The sequence below is a fragment of the Lissotriton helveticus genome, chromosome 4_1, assembly GCF_964261635.1.
Source record: "Lissotriton helveticus chromosome 4_1, aLisHel1.1, whole genome shotgun sequence".
Classification (NCBI taxonomy): domain Eukaryota; kingdom Metazoa; phylum Chordata; class Amphibia; order Caudata; family Salamandridae; genus Lissotriton; species Lissotriton helveticus.
In genome coordinates this window covers 1884468719-1884489371 of record NC_136063.1, presented here as the reverse complement: position 1 = coordinate 1884489371, position 20653 = coordinate 1884468719, and the positions used below count along the sequence as shown (strand labels likewise).

General features: G+C 42.1%; 1 protein-coding gene across 1 annotated transcript in view; it reads left to right on the top strand.

Moving 5' to 3' along the window:
* Positions 1 to 20653, top strand: part of LOC144829412 (sodium- and chloride-dependent neutral and basic amino acid transporter B(0+)-like) — a 361697-nt gene that overhangs the window by 291288 nt on the left and 49756 nt on the right. Inside the window, exon 12 of the mRNA XM_078688535.1 lies at positions 758 to 867. Within this exon, the coding sequence (XP_078544661.1) occupies positions 758 to 867 (110 nt within the window). The remainder of the gene's footprint in view (positions 1 to 757; positions 868 to 20653) is intronic.

The following is a 20653-nucleotide window of genomic DNA, read 5'->3' as shown; positions in this document are numbered from 1 at the left end:
ATTATGCGTAATCTCACAGAATTTTTTGTTGATTCCTCGTGTTTATGCTACACTGAAATTACGTTAGTTACGCCAAACCCTAGATTCTACCCCTAGATGGTGTTAATTTCCTGAGTGAAAGAGAAAACTGATTGTGAGAAGATGGTTTGCCAAGCAGCGTTGTGTCACTGAGTCACTGATTGGCAGTTCTTTAATCAGTGTTCATTCCAGAATAGCCCAAAGCGATATACTGTAGCTTGTTCTTGATGCTAGAGTGGCATTTCTGCATCTGGCCAACGTAGCCAGTTTAGACCAACTTAATAATACGAAGTGGAAGCATTGTCTTTCTAGCAAAAGTTAAGCAACATTAATAATCTACAGCGAGCTACAACGTAACTGTGATGTTTACTGCAAATACTGAGACAACGTAATTAATTGCAATCTTAATTATTCAAAATACCGCACCACAGAAGATACATTCTATTGCAATGTGTAGAAAGCATAAGCCTCTTTTTGGGTCAATGGTATATCTATTGGAGCGTCCATTCAATCTCATCTTTTGATGTTGCCAAAATAGGTGACCAGAAGGAGGCTCTACCAGATAATTGCTGAATCATTTGTGCAAGCTTTTTTTTTTCAACATTGCATTTTTCCATCTAATCAGTTAAGAAATCAGCATTGAAATAGTCAGAAATTAAAATGTATAAACATTAAAAATGATCTGTGAGAAAACTAGACAAATGTGTTTGACTGCTTTTTACTCTGCTTTTGTTGATAGGAGCAAACACGTTTATACAAGACATAGAGATGATGCTTGGAAAAAAGCACTGGATCTTCTGGGTGTGGTGGAGAGTTTGCTGGTACTTTATTTCACCTGTACTTCTAGCAGTAAGTAAAGTGGTTGCTTACATTTATCCTGATCATTATAACGATACAGTGTAATGCTTCATTCACCATTAGGAGAAAAAAAACATTTCTGAAATCAATCCAGTGAAGTCTGACAGTGGCACGGGTGAAAAAATACATGAAACACCTAACTTGAAAATGCATTATCAGGATTTCATGGATAATCTAAGCCACTGTAATGTTTATGTAAATCAACAGGGTGAATGAAGGACTTGCATGGCAGAGGTCTATAGAATTAATCTCAACGTCAGTCGCAGCTGGTGATCTTTGAAAGTGGTGAGGAGTAAATTCCCAAAAGCGACTGAATGGAGTGAGATTGACATCTTCTATGAGGGACCAGAAAGGTTCTTCCCCCTCAGAGAAAATTTAGAAAACAAATAGTTAAAATGGTGCATTTTAAAGAATGTATTTCACATAAACTTACAAAAAACCATAGGCCCTGAAATGCACTCTTTAAATATTCAAGTACTTTCATGGTACAAATGAAGGCTACCGTCCCCCTTCTCCACAAAAGATGACCCAATTTGTTTCAAAATGGCAATGGGCGAATACCCCCCCTTTGTGTGTCAATAAGTACCTCCATTGTGAAAAGGACAATATTTTGCCAAGGGTGCCCCAATATGAAGGGAATGCCTCCTTATGCCAAGACTACCATAAAATAAATTTTTCCAATGATGCCGTTCAAAACCATGGGTGATGCATACGTCAAACATTACTACACGTATGTCAAGGCCAGCACTTTATCATGGTTACTGGATGCCCCATCCCTCAGGAGAGCCAGTTATGAAGAATACATGAAGGTAAAAGTTCAGACTGGTCAAACCTTTACACGGAAGTATGACAATCCTCAAAACTGTATTTTTTTTCAACTGAATGTAATCAATATTCCAATAATCACGTATACAAGGTTTTTTATTTTCAGTGGAAACTTAAAGTATGCACTAAATATAATTCTATTTTCTGACACAAATTATCAAAAAACCTGCACAATCATGACTTATATAATATCATGCTACTTTTTCTGTTGCAAGCTGAACCACCATTTCACCAGTTTAACACTACGCCACTGTGTATACTTTTTAAACATACATTTACAGCTGAGTTAAAAAGGGGTGAAGCTGTCACTGAATGTGCCAAAACGGCTTTGCAATTTCTCTTGATGCAGAGTCCAGGCCTGTATTGCTACACAGCTGTTTCTACGCCAGTGTTTCAAGTTGTGCTCCATATATGAGTGGAGAAACTGTTCAATGGAGCCCCAAGTTTGCCTACTTTTAGGAACTGACTTTTAAGCAACCTAAATGCCATTTACACAAACATTTGAACTGGCTTATTAAAAAGTCAAAATGTGCTAATTTCATTGTAAAGAACAACTGCCTTGTTAACAGGTCTGTGTATTTAGAAGTGGTTTAGCAGGTTCCATCTGCTGAAAACAGCAACTTGGCTTTCTAACATTAAAAAATTAAATTTGAATAATTCAAGGAAATCACAGAGAGAAGATGGATTTCCTATACTATTTCACAAACTTCTGAGAAAAAAGTTGGATATTTACTCTGATGGAATTAAACGTCGAGTGAATTATTATTTTTTTTTTCTAAAGAAATTTGTATTGAGTTTTCAGAAGTAAAAGAAAGGCCGTAATTGTATACATTGTACATAAGAAAATAAACAATCAGGCATATAACATGGGATTATTTTACTATGAAAAGAGATAAAAGGCAGAGGACAAGAGGAAAAGGAAGAAAAGGAAAGGAGAAAAAGGGTGATGATGATGGAGAAAAGTATTAAGAAGAGAAAGGAAACAGGAATGAGTTAATGTATAGGAGGGTTAGAAGAAAGATAAGTAGTAAAGGGAAGCCAAAGGAAATCAGATTTGATTTTTTGAGAAGTAGAGGAAGAGGAAACAGTAGCAATCCTATGCTCATCACAAATAAAATTCCACCAAGTAGCGATAATTTGGATGTATCTTACCAGGATGATAAAATTACCTTAAAAGCTAAAGCAATAAAGAGGTCAAACAATTTTGAAACAGAGGATACAATATCTAACTCTGGTGATAAAGATCCTAGAAAAACATGTAATATTGACAAAGGAGCTTTAAATTTGAATATTAAAATGCAAACGTTCCAAACTGAATTCCAGAACAATAAAACATGAGAACATTCATATATTTGATGTATTAACGTATCCATTTCAATAGAACAGGACCAACAAAGTGGGGAAGAGGTTGGAGAAAACTTACAAATGCTAACAGGAGTGATAACCACTCTATGATAAATGAAATACAGAGATTGAGTTATGCGTGCAGAAATATAAACTGTAAACAACTTGGACCACAATTTTTCCCACATAGTGACAGGGAAAGAAACTAATAAATCGGTTTCCCAAGCAAGTTCAACAGTTGACTTAGGACTATCAGTAGCATTAGATAATAATAGCTTATATATAAAAGCGGCTTTAGGTCTGTGGGTTGAAAATAAAAGATATAAAGGAGTAGAAGAGGTTAAAGATGGTAAATCATGTGGGAGTGAGTAATTTTTCAGGTGAGATTGTATGGCTGTAACAATAATATTGTATTCATTTAAAAATGAATCAGGTCATTTTTTATTATTATTATTATTATGCATAGTTAATTAAAACCAGTGCAAACATTTTACAAAACAGATTAAATATCATAAAAGAAGTTGTATCTTTAAAACGTCATTAAAAAAGCAAACAGTAAAAGCCCAATACAAAGTTCCAGATGCATTCCTTTTGGGTAAGAACAGGTGTCAATAAGTTCAAATTGGCGTCTATATGTTTTACTGTGTAATGTTTTTTGGCAGTTTCTGCTCAATTAGCGCTAGGAACTTTACATACCTGCAGTTTAGTTTTGTGTTTGCAGGGTTAAGACAAGCCAGTACTGCTTGCCTTCTAGTGCGAGTTCCTAACTGTTTAAGCTGGTCCTTTAAGAACAGCTGGTGTGCTGGCCTGAACTCTTGGCAGAGGCAAGTCATATGAAGTATGTCGCCCTTCTCTGTGTTGCAGAAGGTGCAGGCATCGTGGCCATTGTTCCTGAGCCATGGTGGAAAATGCTCTCTAGTAGGCAAGACCCCTAGTCTGTATTTCAGAAACTTCAGTTTTATTGTCTTGGGATAACCCTGGCTGAAGTATGGTTGAGGTGTCAGGGATTTATAGGTGTTTATGGTCATCCATGCATGGTTTCTTTTAGCAAATGACTCTTTATCCTCTAGCAGTGAAAGAGTTTTGACAGTTTTCCAAACCAGTTTTTTGAATGCTTTGTGTCCGAGTTGCATATCCCAGATCGCCGTTAGTTTGGTGGCCCCCAAGGCTGTCTTCAGGTAAGATCTTGCCTGAGATGCGTCCCTGCTTTGAATGTCTTGCCATAACAGCTCATTTAAAGTGTTAGTGGTAGCAGAACGAAGTTCATGGCAGCAAATGATGTAAGCGCCCTGTCTTGCAAGAGCTTGTTTTTGTAGTCCAAATTCCAGCCTGAGTTGGGCGGGCGATGTATAGGACGGGAGCGAAAACATTGTTCGGTAGGCTTTTGTCTGGATTAAATCCAGATTCTTGGCATCTCTCCCACGTAGAGCCTCACTGCTCTACGTGGGAGAGGGAGAGGTGTGGCGCCGCGGCCAGGGCGACTGACGCTGGAATCTGGGGATCAGGGTTCGATCCCCGGCTCCGGCGGCAGGTTAGCCCAGCACCATGTGACTCTGGGCAATAGCTCGCTTATTCTTCCCGACGGCCCCCAGCACCTAGAGACTCTTACGGGTGATTGTGCGCTTTACAAATGTGGATTATTATTATTACTGCCGTAGCAGATGGATGGTAGTAGCTTAGCCTGGATGATTTTCAGATAATGAGTCAAAATAGGTCCTATTAGTTGGTTAGCTATGCTTTTTAATGTGGCGGCAATACAAGATGCTCTCCTTTTTGCTTCCAGCTTTTGCTGTGAGAATGAACTGTCTTGGTCGAAGATGACTCCCAGATATTTATAGTCCGAGGCTGGCTCAATTTGTTGGCCGCCCAGAGTCCATATCTTCTGCGGTTTTTTGTGTATGTTTATTGACATAGTGCGAGTTTTGCTCAAGTTTATTTTTAGTTTGTTTTCCATGGCATAACTATGCATTTGAATTAATAGTTGCTTGAGGCCGATGTAGGTATGGCTCAGTAGCACGACATCGTCTGCGTACAGAAGGTTGCTCAGGGATTTCCCTCCCAGCCTCGGGGAATGGGAATTGCAAGTGTTTAATATGCCTGGTAGATCCGCCATATACAAATTAAACAATATTGGTGCGAGCACACACCCTTGCTTAAGGCCTTTGGTCGTGCGGATGTGTACCGCCTCCTAGCTTCACCTGCACCCAGGTGTCAGAATGGAGAAGCTTCAGCATGCTTAGCGTGGAATGCGGTATTCCCCATTGTGCCAGTTTCCACCAGAGTCTATCTCTATCAATGTTATCGAATGCCGCACTGAAATCAATGTAGCACATGTGCAGCGGTAATTTCCGTGTTTTAGCTGCGTCGATCATTAGTGAGATGGCCACAATTTTTGTAGTTGTTCCAGTGTTTTTCCGGAAGCCGGTCTGGTTTAAAGGTATAATCTCATTAGAGTCCGCCCATGAGACAATCTCCTCCAGGATTGTACCCGCAAAGTATTTTGCCTCGTTATCAAGAAGGGCTACTAGACGGTAGTTGTTTGGATCCGTTTTATCGCCTTTTTTATATATGGGAACGATTGTCGACCCTCTCCAGGATTTTGGGATTTTATTTAGAAGTCTGACTTCCCAGAATAGCGGTTGCATATTAGTGGCCCATTCTGTGCTCTTTTCCTTGAATAAAGCTGGCGGTATGCCATTGGGACCTGGAGCGCCTTCTTTCCTGCCCTTGCAAATTTGTTTTGATATTAATGATATTTGCTGAGAGGCTGATGCGACCATGATACTTTCCGGTAGGCCTTGCTCCTTCTTAATCTGACACTCCGACGGGGGTGTTATGCAGTGGGGCTCTTTTTTGTTGGATTCTTGAGCTCCTGGCTGTTCCAGGTGATTGTTGAAATGGCTGGAAAGGTGGTTAATCCATGTCTGTTCCATGATGTGCGAGCCTGGTTCTTTATATTCTGGACGCAGAATCCTATTCACCCATTGCCAAAAGCGTGCACTATTACTGCTTTTGGTGTCAGATAGCAGTTTTGCCCATGTTTCGTTTTCAGCCTCTTGTTTTATGTTCCATTTTGTGCGTTTGAGTTCAGCTCTTTGTTTCCTCAGCTCTATCCGAAGGTTTGAATTCTCTGCTGATGATCTTACCTTCCGTAGAGTCGAGTTAATTTGTTTTTTATGTGACCTTAGTTGTGCTCTCTGACCTCTTTTTAAGTTGGATATGGTGCCCTTATTAGGAAGATTACTTTTTTGGATGGGCTTGGTTGCCAGATCTCGTAGCAGAGACTCAGTGTATAGCTCCCAGTATTGAATGTGCCCAACCGCTTTGGATTGTAGCGTGTTGTGTAATGTAAGGGCGGTTTCTGCCAGAGATGTTAGATTGGTTGGCGTGCATTTAAGTCTTTTTTGATTGATGGAATAAATAGCCCCTATCATTTTGTTTGGCTTAAATGCAGTGGGCATTTTTGCCGTTAAATGGCATTCCTGGGGGCGGTGATCACTTTCGCCCTTGTCCCCCATTCTGAATCCCAGGATGTGGGGAAATAGGGCCAAACTGGCAAATGTATAATCCAGGATGGAGCTCGCTGTTTGTGAGTAGAATGTTTCTACAGGCGGAGAGTCGGTGGAGAATCTTCCGTTTAGTGCCCGAAGATTATGATGTTCTAGGTCTTTGAGTAGAGCATTGTTTAAATGCCTTTTCCAGCATAGCGGAGAGCTTTGTGAAGGTATGGTGTAAATTTTGTTTAAAGCCAGAGCCTCTTCTTCTGATGATGAACCAAGCAAGTTTTGATTGAAATCCCCAGTCAAGAGGAGGAGTGGTTTTTCCATTTGAGAGACATACTCCGCTAGTTGGTTTGAAATTGAGTTAGAGTCATTGACTCTATGTTTGGGGTGAACATACGCGTTAACCAGGCAGATCTCTTCTTGTTTGTTGCCAAGCTGTAATTTTATCTTTACTGATAAAGTTGTCGATGTGGAAGATTTCATGAGAGCTGCCGATGAGATTGTTGTGCTAGATATGTATGTAGCCAAGCCTCCTGACTGGTGACCAAATCTGTTGACTCTAGTTGCTGCCGATGAAAAGCAAGTGAAGCCCATGATGTGTTGTGGAGATGTTAACCACGTTTCTTGCAACATAACTATGTCAAATCGAGAAATATACTTTTGGAAATCCATGTCATCCATTTTTGACGAGAGGCCGTTTATGTTCCACGAGCAGATGCCTATAAGTGGCGCACTGCCCTTTGTATCGTCTGTTGTCTGTTGGTGGCATCAGGCCTCCTCGGGCGTAAGAAGATTGTTCGAGACAGTATTTCTCTTGTCAATGCTTGGTTTTGATGAGGGGCTCCCCTCAGTGTAGCTTCTGTCTGTTCCCACGGTCTACATGTATTGTTGTTTGGCTGGCTTCCTCTCAAAAGGTTAGTCGTAGGGAGGGTGTGTGTCTGATTGTCTTTCGGCATTGGCCTTCGCCCTCTTGGTGGGTGAACTTCTGATGCCCTCGATCTATCTTCCGAGCATTGATACGATATGTTCTTTCTTTTTGTGGGCGAGCTACCCAAGGCACCTCTGAGGACACTAAGAGTGTTTACCTGTATTGCCGCTGGTTCTGGGCTTGACCTCCTCTGTAGTGGTGCGGGATAAGCTGGTTTTGGTACGGGAACTAGCTTGATACCCCAGGACTTAAATTGCTCCGCTTCTGCTGCAATTAAATCTGCAACGATGCTGGAGGACCGAGTGGTTTTGGTTGCTTCCGGGTTATTTGGGTTTATGGCAGGCAGGAATTCAACAGTGATTAAGTTGTTCGAACTTATTCCCTCCAGACTGGGAATGTGTTCCATTAATTTGAGAATGTTACCGCGATTTAGCGTATCGTGCTGCCCTTGCGACGTATACTCCGGAACGAAGACAAGCATCTCCATTGCTTGGTTGATGCTTCTTTCCTCCTGATGTTTATTTGTTGTGTAAAGTGCTAGAGCTGACGAGCCCTGAGCTGAGGGAGCTTCGTAAGTTGCCGGGGTTGTGTCTTCGCCATGCCGGTTGGCTGTGTGTGTTGTTGCCTTGAGAGGGAGCGTTTGCTTTGGTGATATGTGTGTTTCAAAAGACCACTTTGTTTGTGGATGTTCCAGTTGCCTTGGATCCAGATAGGTAGTCTTAGCTAGTGTGTCTTTAAGGTGGTCTGCATGAGTTTGGCTTAACGTTTGGCCGGTCTCTCTATTCCTGTGCGAAACCTCGGAGTTTAACATGAGTGGGCAGTTAATTACTGATGTTAGTGGCGTATCTTGAGTGGTAATTGCCTCAATTGGTTCCTTTTCCCTTTGAAGCGGACGATCCATATTATGTGGTGTTTGAGCTCCCAAGTGTCCATCGAAGGCCCTCTTTGTTGTGTTCTTGTCACAGTTTGGCTGTGTGAGTTGTTTAGTCTTTACTGCCATGTCTCTGTATGTGACTGTTTGTTCTGATTGGTCACTTGCTGGTAGTCCTTGGAGTCCTTGCTCTTCTTGATTCGGCAGGTTGCAAATTGTATTGTGCTGCTGCTGTATTGAGCTGGGGGATGAGCGATCTTCACCGTCTGTGGAGTGGGCATTAGTGATGTTGGGATGAGATTTATCCTTCGAGCCAAAGAAAATTGGGAAGTATTTGGAAGTCGATGTTTCAGTATCAATTTTTTGCTTCCGCCCTTTCCTTTTTTGTTGACGCCGTTGCTTGGCGTTGGGTTTCTTTGGAAGATCCTGTCCCGTCTGGCTTGTTTCTTCGTGTACGGGAATGTGATCGACAATTGCCTCTCCTTTGTTTCCAGGTAACTCCTCCTTCCTTTGCGCTCCATCGGCATGTATAGTGGGGGCCTTTTCTGCAGTTGCGTTTCCTCTATGTAAGTTCCTACGGTCTCCTATTAGGTCAGTTAACATGGTCGGCAGTGTGGCAACTTTGTCCAGTGCCTGACTGCAGTTACAACTTGGGTAGATGTTTGTTTGTGCTCTTACTATTAAGTTGTTTAAGTTTCCTAGCTTGTCATCGATGCCAGCTGTAAAAACAGCCAGTGTATTAAGAAGAGTGAGTTGGAGCTCCATTTTTTCAGATTGATACTGTAATGCATCTACTGCTGGCTGAATGGTATTTAGCAGTGAGTCCATGTTCCGTTGTTTTGTTCTTTCCCCCGCCCGTTCTCCTTGGAGGTGTTGGAGTGCAAGTTTGTATTTTTGACTGCCAAAGATGGATCAAGGGCGTGGGGATCTTTGTGGTCTGGTGTGTAGGTTGCTAACATGTCTTCCCATTCTTGTGTGTTGAGATAGGACATTGTAGCTTTACCTTCTGCTTTGCGGCAGAGGTCATGTGGACTTGCTGCCTCGTGGATTCCCTGGTCTATGGGAGGTGTTGCGCGTTCAGCCATTGAATGAGACTTAATAGGGGTACTGTGGGGTTGGCCCAAGGATTGTAAAGCCAGCGCCGGGCTGAGTGGTGCTTCCTTTGTGTAGAGCTGCTCTTGTGTCTGTAGGCTTGTCTGTGGGCCTCTCCTAGAAGCCCTATCAGTTGAGCAGATGTCTGTTCTGTTTGTTGGCTTTTGTGCTGAGGTTGGTTTCTCATACGCATTCATATTGGCATTGAGCTCGTTTGATGGGTTGATAGCTTAATTTCCCTGTTGTATGGGGTCTTGCTGTCTGAATGAGAGGGTAAAGAATTCTGGTTCCGGTTGAACTCATCAGCAAAATTGGGTGTCTCTTTGCTTATGCTTATGCTTATGCTTACGCTTGAGCTCTCCAGAGGAGTGTTTGCATTCATGTGCTTCGCAAAACTAGTTTGCGTAAGGTCTTGCGAATGATTTCCCAGGGCAGATGGACTTGTGACTTCAGGCGCGGATGATGATGGGCGTACTGGGCTCGCAGCAGCTGGAAGTAATGGTGTTTGCAAGCCCTGCAGATGGCTGTTGCTCAAGAAGATGGCTGAGCCTGCGTCCTTTAGAAATTCAAATTTTGTGTATATTTTAGGCTGGTAGGGCTTTTTAATAGATTGTGGCACCTTTACTGCAGACTCTGATGATAAGACCGCTGTCGAGCCCTGCTCTGTTGAGCTTTGGTAAAGCCCTGATGCTTGCTCTGATGGCAAAAAGTTCCCCTCTGTGTTAGTGGCAGGATTTGCATTTGTTTTCGTTTTCTTGTGTCCTTTCCCATTTCCAATTGTATCATTCGTTTTTGCTGTGTGTTTTGGTTTTTGCTCGGGGGGCTCCCTAACATTCCCTGACCTCATGATGGTGTTAGCGGGCTGTGAACCGCCCTGGACCGCCAAGGAGAGGTGGAGGGTAAAGTGCCCCCCTCCTTATTTGCTGCCCCTTGCTAATGCGTTTCCTCCTCTGCCGATGGTTGAAGACAGAATAATTGGGAGGTTTCGGGGTGCGGTTTTGATGACGAGGGAAAAGATGGGAGCGCTGGAGCAATCTGGAGCAATCTGTAAGAGGGCTGTGGGGAGACGTAGAAGCAGGCTCAGAGAAGAACTGAGAATAAGGATGTGGGCGGAGCAGACTGTGAGCGGAGCACTCGAGGGAGACCTGCTGACAAAGTCGGACCTAGTCGGGCCTGCCTAGGTCAAACCCCCCGGCTCTTACTTGGCGGCCGCCTCTATCAGCAGCCGCGCTCACGTCACGTCTTTGTAGTCTCGCCTCACCTCCTTGGAGTGGCTGCTCCTGACGGAAGGAAAGAGCAGCACTGAGAACGATGTATCGATGTATCCGTACTGTGATCTAGCCAATGCTAGTTGTCGCCCTAAAGATCGCCGCCTGCCCGCTCCTCTCAGATGGCGTGGTCCATGGAATGTGCGGCTTCTGTCAGCGAGGTTGAGGCGCTGTGTTCTGTGTTCTGAGCTCCTAACCGCTCGCTGTAGTCCCGGGTCCACCTCCGGTTCTAGTGCTTCTATAGTCTTCCAGGACTCAGTTCAGTAAGTAAGTAGGGGCCTTGGTTGCCTCGGGGCTATGCCCTCTCCCCTGCACCCCTCGCCGCAATTGAGACCGCAATGGGAACTTTAGCAGCCTCAGCCTCCCTGCGTCCTGGCAGACAGACTCAAGCAGACTCAGAACTCAAACGGGCATGAGGCAGGGGTGAGAGGTGAGGTAAGGCTCCGGTGGTGTTGAAGTTAGTGACGCTGCTGAGGATCTGGCAGCATAGGATGCATAGGATGCATAGGATGCAGGAGCAGTGGCAGGGGGGGGAGGGGCCGCAATTGGCAACCGGTCTTGGAGGCAACTCACCGGGACTGCAGTACCGGGCTTTGTTCTGTCCCACAGCTCTGGTCCGCTCTGTTCGCCACTCGCCGTCCTCCGTGCCCCACTGCGGCTCGTTGTTTCTGCCCGATGCTGACCTCTAGTGACCACTGGTGAGGTCTGATTCAGCTCGCAGCGGCTTGAGAAGGTCTAATTCGGCTCGCGGGGGCCAGGAGCAAACAGCCGGGAGCCTGTAGAGCTTTTGCCTTCCGGGCGCGAGATGGCAGTCAGGCTGGGGGCAGAGAGGGAGGCGGGAATACCGCTAGGACTGCCGAGGGGCCCCTTGAGGGACTCCAGGAGGCTTCAGTGGGGCTCAATGAGGCTTGCCCCCTTCTGCTCGCTGCTCGCTGCCCTGCTGTGCGCCACGGGAGGAATGGCGACTGGTATCTGGCGTTCTAATTTGCCGTAGTCCTCTGCTGCTCTCTGCTGGTCACTGGCAGCAATTCCGCGGTCAGCGATAGTCAGGAAAACGGAGGGCGGAGGAGGCTTCACCAAAAATGAATCGGGCAATTGGTACTTTAGTTGCAATTCATGAAAGGGGATAATAGAAAAATTATGTAGAAACTGGTAAACAAAAGTAATATCCTTTTCCTTCCATTATTTGTAATAAAAAGATTTGCCTTTGTACTTAATGAATTTGTAATACCATATACTGGATAATAAAAAACATTGGAGAGGAGTCAAATCTTTGGAAAATGTATTGTAGAGTAAATTCTGAGAATATTTCAAAACGGGAGTTTTGGATAGAAAGGTACAATTTGACATGAATGTAATATGTTGAAAGGAAAAGTCTTTTAACATTGACCATTCAAAAATGAACCATTTAGGAACAGGGGTATCCAAAAAATCATAAGCTAATGAAAAGGATTGTTTAATTAAAAAGGCTGAGTGATATGTTTTAAAGTTAGGAAAGCGGACTCCACCTTCATTCTTCGGACAGATGAGTTTTGTTAGGGCAATGCGTGGATGTTTGTTATTCCACAAAAATGTTGTTAATAGGAAGCATAGACACTGTGTACAATACATGAGGGACAATCATCATTTTAATTGTGTCTAGTCTACCCCACCATGAAAGAAAGAGGGGGGACCATAAAACAAGGAGTGATTGGAGTTTCTTCACAAGAACATCAAAGGTATATTTAAAATTGTCTTTCAGGGTAGGTGCGAACCAAATGCCAAGATATTTAATTTTGGAGGGACACCAAGTAAAATTAGTATTATTAAACATGAATTGATAACAATTAGAATTTAAGGGTAGAACCTCTGTTTTAGATAAATTAAGTTTATAACCTGATATGGAGGAGTAAAGCTGGACTTCATTCATAAAATGTGGGAGAGAGTCAACAGGGTTAGACATATAGACCAAAATATCGTCTGCATAGGCAGATAACTTAGTTTCAACCGAGGCAAATTTGAAGCCATTGATCAGAGAGTTAGTTCGAATACGCTCCAAAAATGGCTCAAGGCACAAGATAAACAATAACGGGGAGAGAGGACAACCCTGTCTAGTGCCTCTAGCTAGAGAGAAAAATCTGGAGAAATGATTATTAACAAAAATACTGGCACGAGGACAAGAATATAAAAGTTTAATGAGAGAAATGAAAGATGGTCCAAAACCAAACCATTGGAGAGTGTGAAACATGAATTGCCAGTTTATACGGTGAAATGCTTTTTCCGCATCTAAAGAAAGGGCAGCAAGGGGATCCTTAATTTTGTTTGCCAAGGGAAATAATATTAGTGAACATTCTAGCGTTATCTGAGGCTAAACGACCCTTCACAAATCCAACTTGATCAGTTTTGATCAAGAGAGGGACGATAATAAGACGGGTAGCAAGAACTTTAGCGAAAATCTTACAATCATAATTAAATAATGATATAGGGCGATAGTTTTTACATCAGTCAGTCAAGAATCTTTATTCGATTTAGTTAAAAATCATACAAAGAGATAAAAACATTAATATACAAATAAAGATATTTACAATATCATACAGATCAGTGCATACAATGGGGTACAGTTCCAGGCTATATGTGAAAAGGGCGAATTAATTCATTTTATACAAGGTTTAAAAATAATAAAACTCATTTAGGGGGGCCCATTACTGTGTTGCATTTTTTTTAGTTCTAACTGCCGCCACCAAGAAATTTGTCATGCAAAATGTAATACGGATGTCGTTCAGTGATTGAAGATAGAGCAGAGCTGGTCTCACCTGCGTGAAGCCAGCCTCCTTTAAAACAGGCAACTGATATTTTTTCCTAGGCTCTAAAAAGAAACCGCAGAACATAACGAAATGCATGGTATCTTGAACAGAAAAATTATCACAACAACAAGGAGGGGCTAAATCTGGTAATCCCAAGTTTTAAGATTACCCAAATAAAAATGTAACAAATTAAACCTAAATTTAGTCAGGAGAAACCTATGAAATGGCTTTGTAACAAAACCAAGGTAAGGTGCTAGTGCAATGGAATTTACAAGCAGATAGTGTTTCCTCGCTGCGGGTTTCTGCAGTTCCCTTTCCTCACGCCCCGCTCTTGCCCTACTCATGAACTGCTTCTTGATTGTATCTACATCCTGTTTCTTGATATCCAGAGGGGATGTGAAAAGTTCCGGGCGTCCCAGATCTGAAAAAGACTTCATCAGGTAGGCCAACCATGGCACCCTTTTGGAATGGCCCAAAGACATGACATCAGTCATAATCTTATGATTAAGGGACAGTTCTTCATTGAGCCATGTCTTTAGCCAAAAGATCAAGGGTGCCATGTTCAGTCTATCAGTGACGAAATCTAGGCCCACCTCCATATGTATGGAAAAAGTTGGAGTGGACTGTGGGACAGACAAAAGGGAGCGTAAAAATCTGTTTTCCGCCTTCTGTATCGGTTCAAGGTCTACATAACCCCATAGGGGTGAACCATATAATGCCAGTGCGACAGATTTACAATTATACATTTTTAATAGGGCTTCCATCTGCCTGGGGTCCCCAAGTGCCCCTTTGATCAAAAAAGACCCCCAGATAGGGAAAAGTCAGGACTCTGGTGACAACCTCACCTTTGCATTCAAAGGTTTTAGATATGCCCTTATTTCTTTTGCTATAGGGCAATAGTTTTTACATAAAGAATGGTCTTTATCAGGTTTGGGGATTATAACAATCAATGCATCCATAAAAGACTTTGGCATCGGCAATAAAGGAGTTAAAAAGTTGTAAAAGTTTAGGGGCAAAAATAGAATGAAAAGTAGAATAAAACTCCACAGGTAGTCCATCAGGGCCTGGTGCTTTTGATTTCTTCAAAGAGTGGATAGCATGAATCACTTCCTGGAGAATAATATCTTTCTCTAGTGAGTTAAATTCATCAGGAAGAGACGGGGGGGGGAGACCAGAGAAAAATAATTTTAAGTTGGAATCGGAGGGAAAAGTGACTTCAGAATAAAGAGACTGGTAATACTCATGGAAAACCTCAGTAATCTCTTCATCCGATGAGACATGACGTTTAGTAGCTTCGTTAAGAATAGGGCCAACAGTTTTGCGTTCAGATTTAACTTTTAAGTAGTTTGCCAACATCCTACCCACCTTATTCTGACCTCCATGATATTTGGATTTAATTTTAAATAGAATGTTAAAAGCTTCAGATGTTGCTAATTTATTAAGTTTGGTCTTTGCTTTTATCAGAACATGGAGGGCATCAGTAGATTTAGAGGTAAAATATTTGTGTTCTAACGCTCTAATTTGTCATAATTGATCCTCGTATGTGGTTCTCGAGGCCTTCTTCTTTTTTGAAACATATGGAATAGTGAAGGCACGGAAAGCTGCGTTGAAAGAATCCCAATTATTAGGAATAGAAGTATTGAATGGGTTATTAAAAGCAAAAAAATCATTAAAAAAGGTAGTGATTTCTTTGAGAAAGGCTGGATCAGATAGTAACAAAGTGTTAAACTTCCAGCAGCTAAACTTGGAGGAGGTAAGTGTAAGGTCCAAAACTGTATAAACAGGTGCATGATCCGAGACAAAAATGGATCCAATGTCAGATTTATGAATAGAGGGAAGAAGGGACTTATTAACCAAAATATAATCAATTCTAGAACAGGTATGATACACATTTGAAAAAAAAAGAATATTCAAGTAAATCAGGATTACAGGTTTTTCAGACATTGTATAATTGATGTGAGGCAATGGTCGATTGGAATGATTTGTGAGTTTTGTCCTGTTGAAACTTGCATTTGGACACTCTATCAGAAAAAGGGTCTAACCATTGGTTAAAGTCACCAGCCACAATAATGTTACGACAATCAATTGAGGAGAGAAGGATCTTAATATCATTCCAAAATTTAGGATCAGGCTTTACAGGGCCATATATATTCAACAAGACTAATGCATTGTTTTGTATCACGATCTTAGCCAGTACCCAAAGTCCATCATCATTATTTTGAGTAGATACAATTTGGACCGATAAAGCTTTATGAAACAATATTGCAACACCCCCTTTTTTGTTAGATGCAGGAGAAAAAACAACCTGACCCACCCACTGTCTTTTCAACTTTAATGATTCCACATCAGAACAATGAGTCTCTTGAAGAAAAGCAATTTGGGAATTGAGTTTAGATAAGTGGGATAGTACCTTTTGTCTCTTGACTGGATTACCAAGACCCCGGACGTTCCACGTAACAAAATTACACATGATGGAGGTGTGGAAGGGAGGAAGACACGTGGAGTGGATACACTGCAGGGATACGACTACAAGAAAAAAAACACCATACAACAAAATTACATGAAGAACATCCAACAAGAAAACCCACAAAACTAGAAGACATTAACTCCAAGATAATAAGAAAAAAGAATAATAAGTAAATAGGAAATGAAAGAGAAAAGAGAAAGAAGAGGAAAGGACAAAAGGGCAGAGGAGGGTGAGAGGTAAAAGTAGAGGTAATACATGAAAAAGTGGGGAGAACAAAGAATGAAAAAAAAGAAAAGGAAGGAAAAAGGAGAAAATGAACAAACAGATCAGTGAAAGAGAGCCCGGCCTGAAAGAAGAAGAAAGAGCAATAAAAGGAGAGAATGTTGTCGCAGAGCAGAGCGGATCTCATAAGAAAAAAATAGGGAGGTAAAGGAGCCTAAAGAATTAGAAAAATGAGAGAGGAGAAGATGAGGAAAAACACAAAAGAAGATAAGAGATGGAGAATGGGAAGAATTAACGATAATGAAGCAGAAGAGCACTAAGAAATATCGAACACATATGATTCTGAAGGAATAAACGAGAAACGTTAAGCAATAGGGAGAGAAGGAAAGGAACAAAGAAGGAAGATCAGGGATTAACATCCATTCCAGTAGACGAGAGGGAGCGCAGGGAGATTTTCAGCTTGTCTGGATCATCGAAGGACTGTGAGCGCCCATTGTGAGTAATTTTGCAGAGACAAGAATGAAGAATTCCATATTGAATATTATGATATCTCATCTGAGGTCGCAATGCAAGGAATTCTTTCCGACGTGCATTGGTGGCATTAGAAATATCCTGTGAAATAAAAATGTTATGCCCAGACCAGTTAAGGCGACGCTTAAGTCTAACAGCTTTCAAGACAGACATCAATTCAGTAAATTCCAGAAAAAGCATAATGATTCCACAAGGTTTCGCTGGGTTGGAAGTAGGTCAGCCAAGACGATGCGCTCTCTGGATATTAAGGGGAGCATTTGTGGATGGGAGACCCAGGCGTTCAGAAAGGAATTTTTAAAGAAAAAGTACCATATCCGGACCTTCAACATTTTCCGGCAAACCATACAGGCATAGGTTATTGCGAGGGATGCGATTTTCCAAATCCTCGGTGTGCAATTTCAATTTTTGAATTTCCTGCTCCAACAATGGAATTTTCGTAGAGATATCATGAAGGCCACTGACCCGTTGTTCCAAGTCCAATACCTTACTTTTCCATGAGAATCCATCGCTCCTCAATTTGTTGTAATTTTTCATTAGTTGCAGTCATGAAAGGCTGAAGGCCTCGAACTTCATCTAGGATAGAGTCTAGAACAGGATTTTGAGAGGAGTGAATAGGAGATGGTGGGTCATTTTTATGATGTTTAGGTTCCGTGCCCGTGATGGAAGGGCGAGCAGAATGTGAGTCATTAGCCATGTTAGCAAGAGTGACCGGAGATCTCTGTAGAGAATACAAGTGGCAGACTCAGCAGGAATGGAGGTACTAGGGATTACAAGCACAAAAATTGGCTGGAAGAAAAAAAAACACAGCAAATATTCCTCAAGGAAAAGCCAGAGAAAAGCAGAGTTGTCCCTTCGTTGCATTTTTGTGTGGTAGCAAGAAAAATATGAAAGAAGTGAGCTCAGCAGCTATGAAATAGCGGCCGCTCACATCTACAAATATTACCACAAAAGACAGGGTTATGTGCAGTTGAAAAACGCACGTCCAAGCATACCTAACTCGATGCAAAAGACCAAGAAAAATAGAATAGTAAATCCACATTTAATGATAGTTCCTCTCAATAGTGGCAGGATTAGTTAAGCAAAACAAGCGTCGCATTTGCTGGAACAATTGTTGAACAGATGGAAGAAAAATTATGGGAGCATTGTTAAAGGAAGTAATGGCAGAGAAGCATTACCCATAACAAGCAGGGCAAAAGCAGCATGTAAAAAGTATCTGCCATATATGGCTGCTTAAGGAAGATAGAGAGCGTCAAAAATTGCATACAACCTTGAAAAACGCTGCATTATTAGCTGAGAGGGAGAGGAGCAAGTTAAACCTATTCCAGGAGAAACAAAATAGATATAAATGAAGAGATGACAATGTTACCGGGACAGTTAATCCATCGCGGGTGCGGCGACCTAAAATGGTGGCCACCCGCGAGTTGTGTGAGGAGAGCGAGACAAAAGCTCCAGCGTCATCGCCCGATAGTCAAAAGCACCGCAATTAGTCCCAAAATATGCCCTGCATCTTCCGACGGCGAAGGCAGTAAATTTAAGGGATAGCGACATCTGAAAAGTGGCTCCAAATATAGAATGAATTCCGCCGATGCGTGGAGTTCACCGAGGGTCCGCCATCTCGCTATGGCGTCAAGCCACGCCCCCATCGAGTGAATTTCTGATTTTTTTAAAGTTAATAATTCAGTAAAAAACAAGTTACTTACCTGTAGTTCTACAGTATTGATATATTTTATAGATTCACATCCTTGAATCTTTCCCATCGTCACGGTGGGAATCCCACGATAACAATACTAAAACTAAAGCAGTGCTAAAGTATTAGCATTAAACTCCATTGAAAAACTATTTAAATTAATGGCCATTTCACACTGATTTAATACATCCAAGCGTAAGCCAATCAATGCACAGACCCTGAAGCACTCATTCCAAACGGAGGCACCATACCTCAGATTTCGAGCAAGAGTGTAAATAAAGGAACAGAGGTATATAATTGGTGAGCCTTAATGGGGAGGGTCACATGTAAATCTATAAAATATATCAATACTGGAGAACCACAGTGTACAGGTAAGTAACTTGTTTTTGCTCCAGTATTGTATCTTTTATAGGGTCATACACATGAATCAGACTAGTTAGCAGTATCTAGTGATACTGTAAAAAAGCATTGCAAATACAGCATAGCATTAAGCAATATAAAACAGAATAACAAAAAAGATCTGAGCATAAATGCTCCATACCTTATGAAAACAGCCATCACAGGGTAGCCTGTCCAACTCTCACATCTGCCTTAATTCAGGAATCTAATCTGTAAGGCTTTGTGAAAATATGGGCATTCACCTATGTTGCTGCCCTGCAGATGACGGGTAGAGATTCTCCTGCAAACAGGTCTGAAGACGCTGCGACCTTTTGAATTGAGTTAGCCATTACTTTCGCAGCCAGTAGACTTCTGGCTGTTTCATGACAGAAGACTATAGTCACCGAGATCCTGTGAGCAATACTAGCCCGCGATAAGGCTTGGCCCTTTCTTGGAGAAGAAAACCAAAAGTGTAATTGACTTGATTTTCGGATCGTTTTTTTTCTTTGCAAGTAGAACTTTAAACAATGCTTAATGTCCAGAGAATGCAAAGCTCTCTCTGCAGACAAGGATGGATCGGAGAAAAAAGAAGGCAAAAGGATTGGCTCATTCAGGTGAAACTTGATGGTACCTTCGGGATGAATGAAGAATTAGCGTGCAGTACTACTCTGTTTTCTACGAACTGTAGGTAAGGCTCTTTGATTGTGGAAGCCTGAATCTCACTAATACGCCAGGCAGATGTAATACCCAACAGAAAGGCCACTTTCCACGAAAGGAATTTCAATTCAGGCTTATGAATAGGCTGGAATGGAGATCCCATAAGTTGCGATAAGACTGTGTTCAGCTACCAAAGCACCGGAGGTGGCTTGATAGGAGAGTAGGCTCTGAATAGACCCTTAATAAACTCCTTCTTGAGCCAATTGGACCATAAAGATAATTTCCTAGAACGTCATCAGTATCTACAAATTGCCGCTAGGTGCACCTTAATGGATGCATGTGTAAGCCCTGATTTAGCAAAATGTAGTAGATAAGGAAGAATCTCTTCAGGTGTAGACGATAAACAATGGTAAGACTGAGAAGCACGCCATGAGCAAAATCTTGTTAGAGCTCCACATTCAGTGTGGTGAGAAGCCAGGCTGACAAACTGAGAGTGTGAATTTGCAGGTGAACCACCTGACTCTGGTTCATTGAGAGGAGATCTTCCGTCTGCGGGAAATGAATGTGGGAGCAGTCTGAAAAGCAAAGAAGCTGAGTGTACCAATACTGTCTCACCCACGCAGGGTGATTAGAATTAGTCAGCAACATTCTCTTTTCATTTTCTTAAAGATTTTCAAAATGAGTGGAAAGTGGGGAACAGGTAAGCGAACATCCCTGCCCATGAGAAGTGAAAGGCATTTCCCCAAGATCTTGGTTGAGGGAATCGACTGGCAGATAATGTGCTTTTCTTGTTGAGATTTGTGGTGACGAGATACAGGATAGGATACCCCCAAGACTGAAAATATTCCTGAACTGAGTCTGGTTGAGCTACCACTTGTGGCATAGCTTGTTTGCTCTGCTGAGGGAATCCGCCCATTCGTTTTGCACTCTTAGGACATGCTCTACTTTCAATGAGATGTTGTTGGCTATAAACCATTCTCATATTTATTGTGCTTGGGTTGCGAGAACCTGTGATCTTGCTCCTCCCTGCTTGAGAAGATAAAACATGGTGGTAGTGTTGTCTATTCTCTCCAGAACAGACAAGCCTAGTATCCTTGGAAGAAAGACTTGAAGGCTGAGAAAGACTGCTTCCAAGTTTAGGAGATTTATGTGATCTAATGCTTCCTCACTGGATTGCTTCCCACAAACCTTTAAATCCTGCAGGTGGGCTCCCCATCCTTT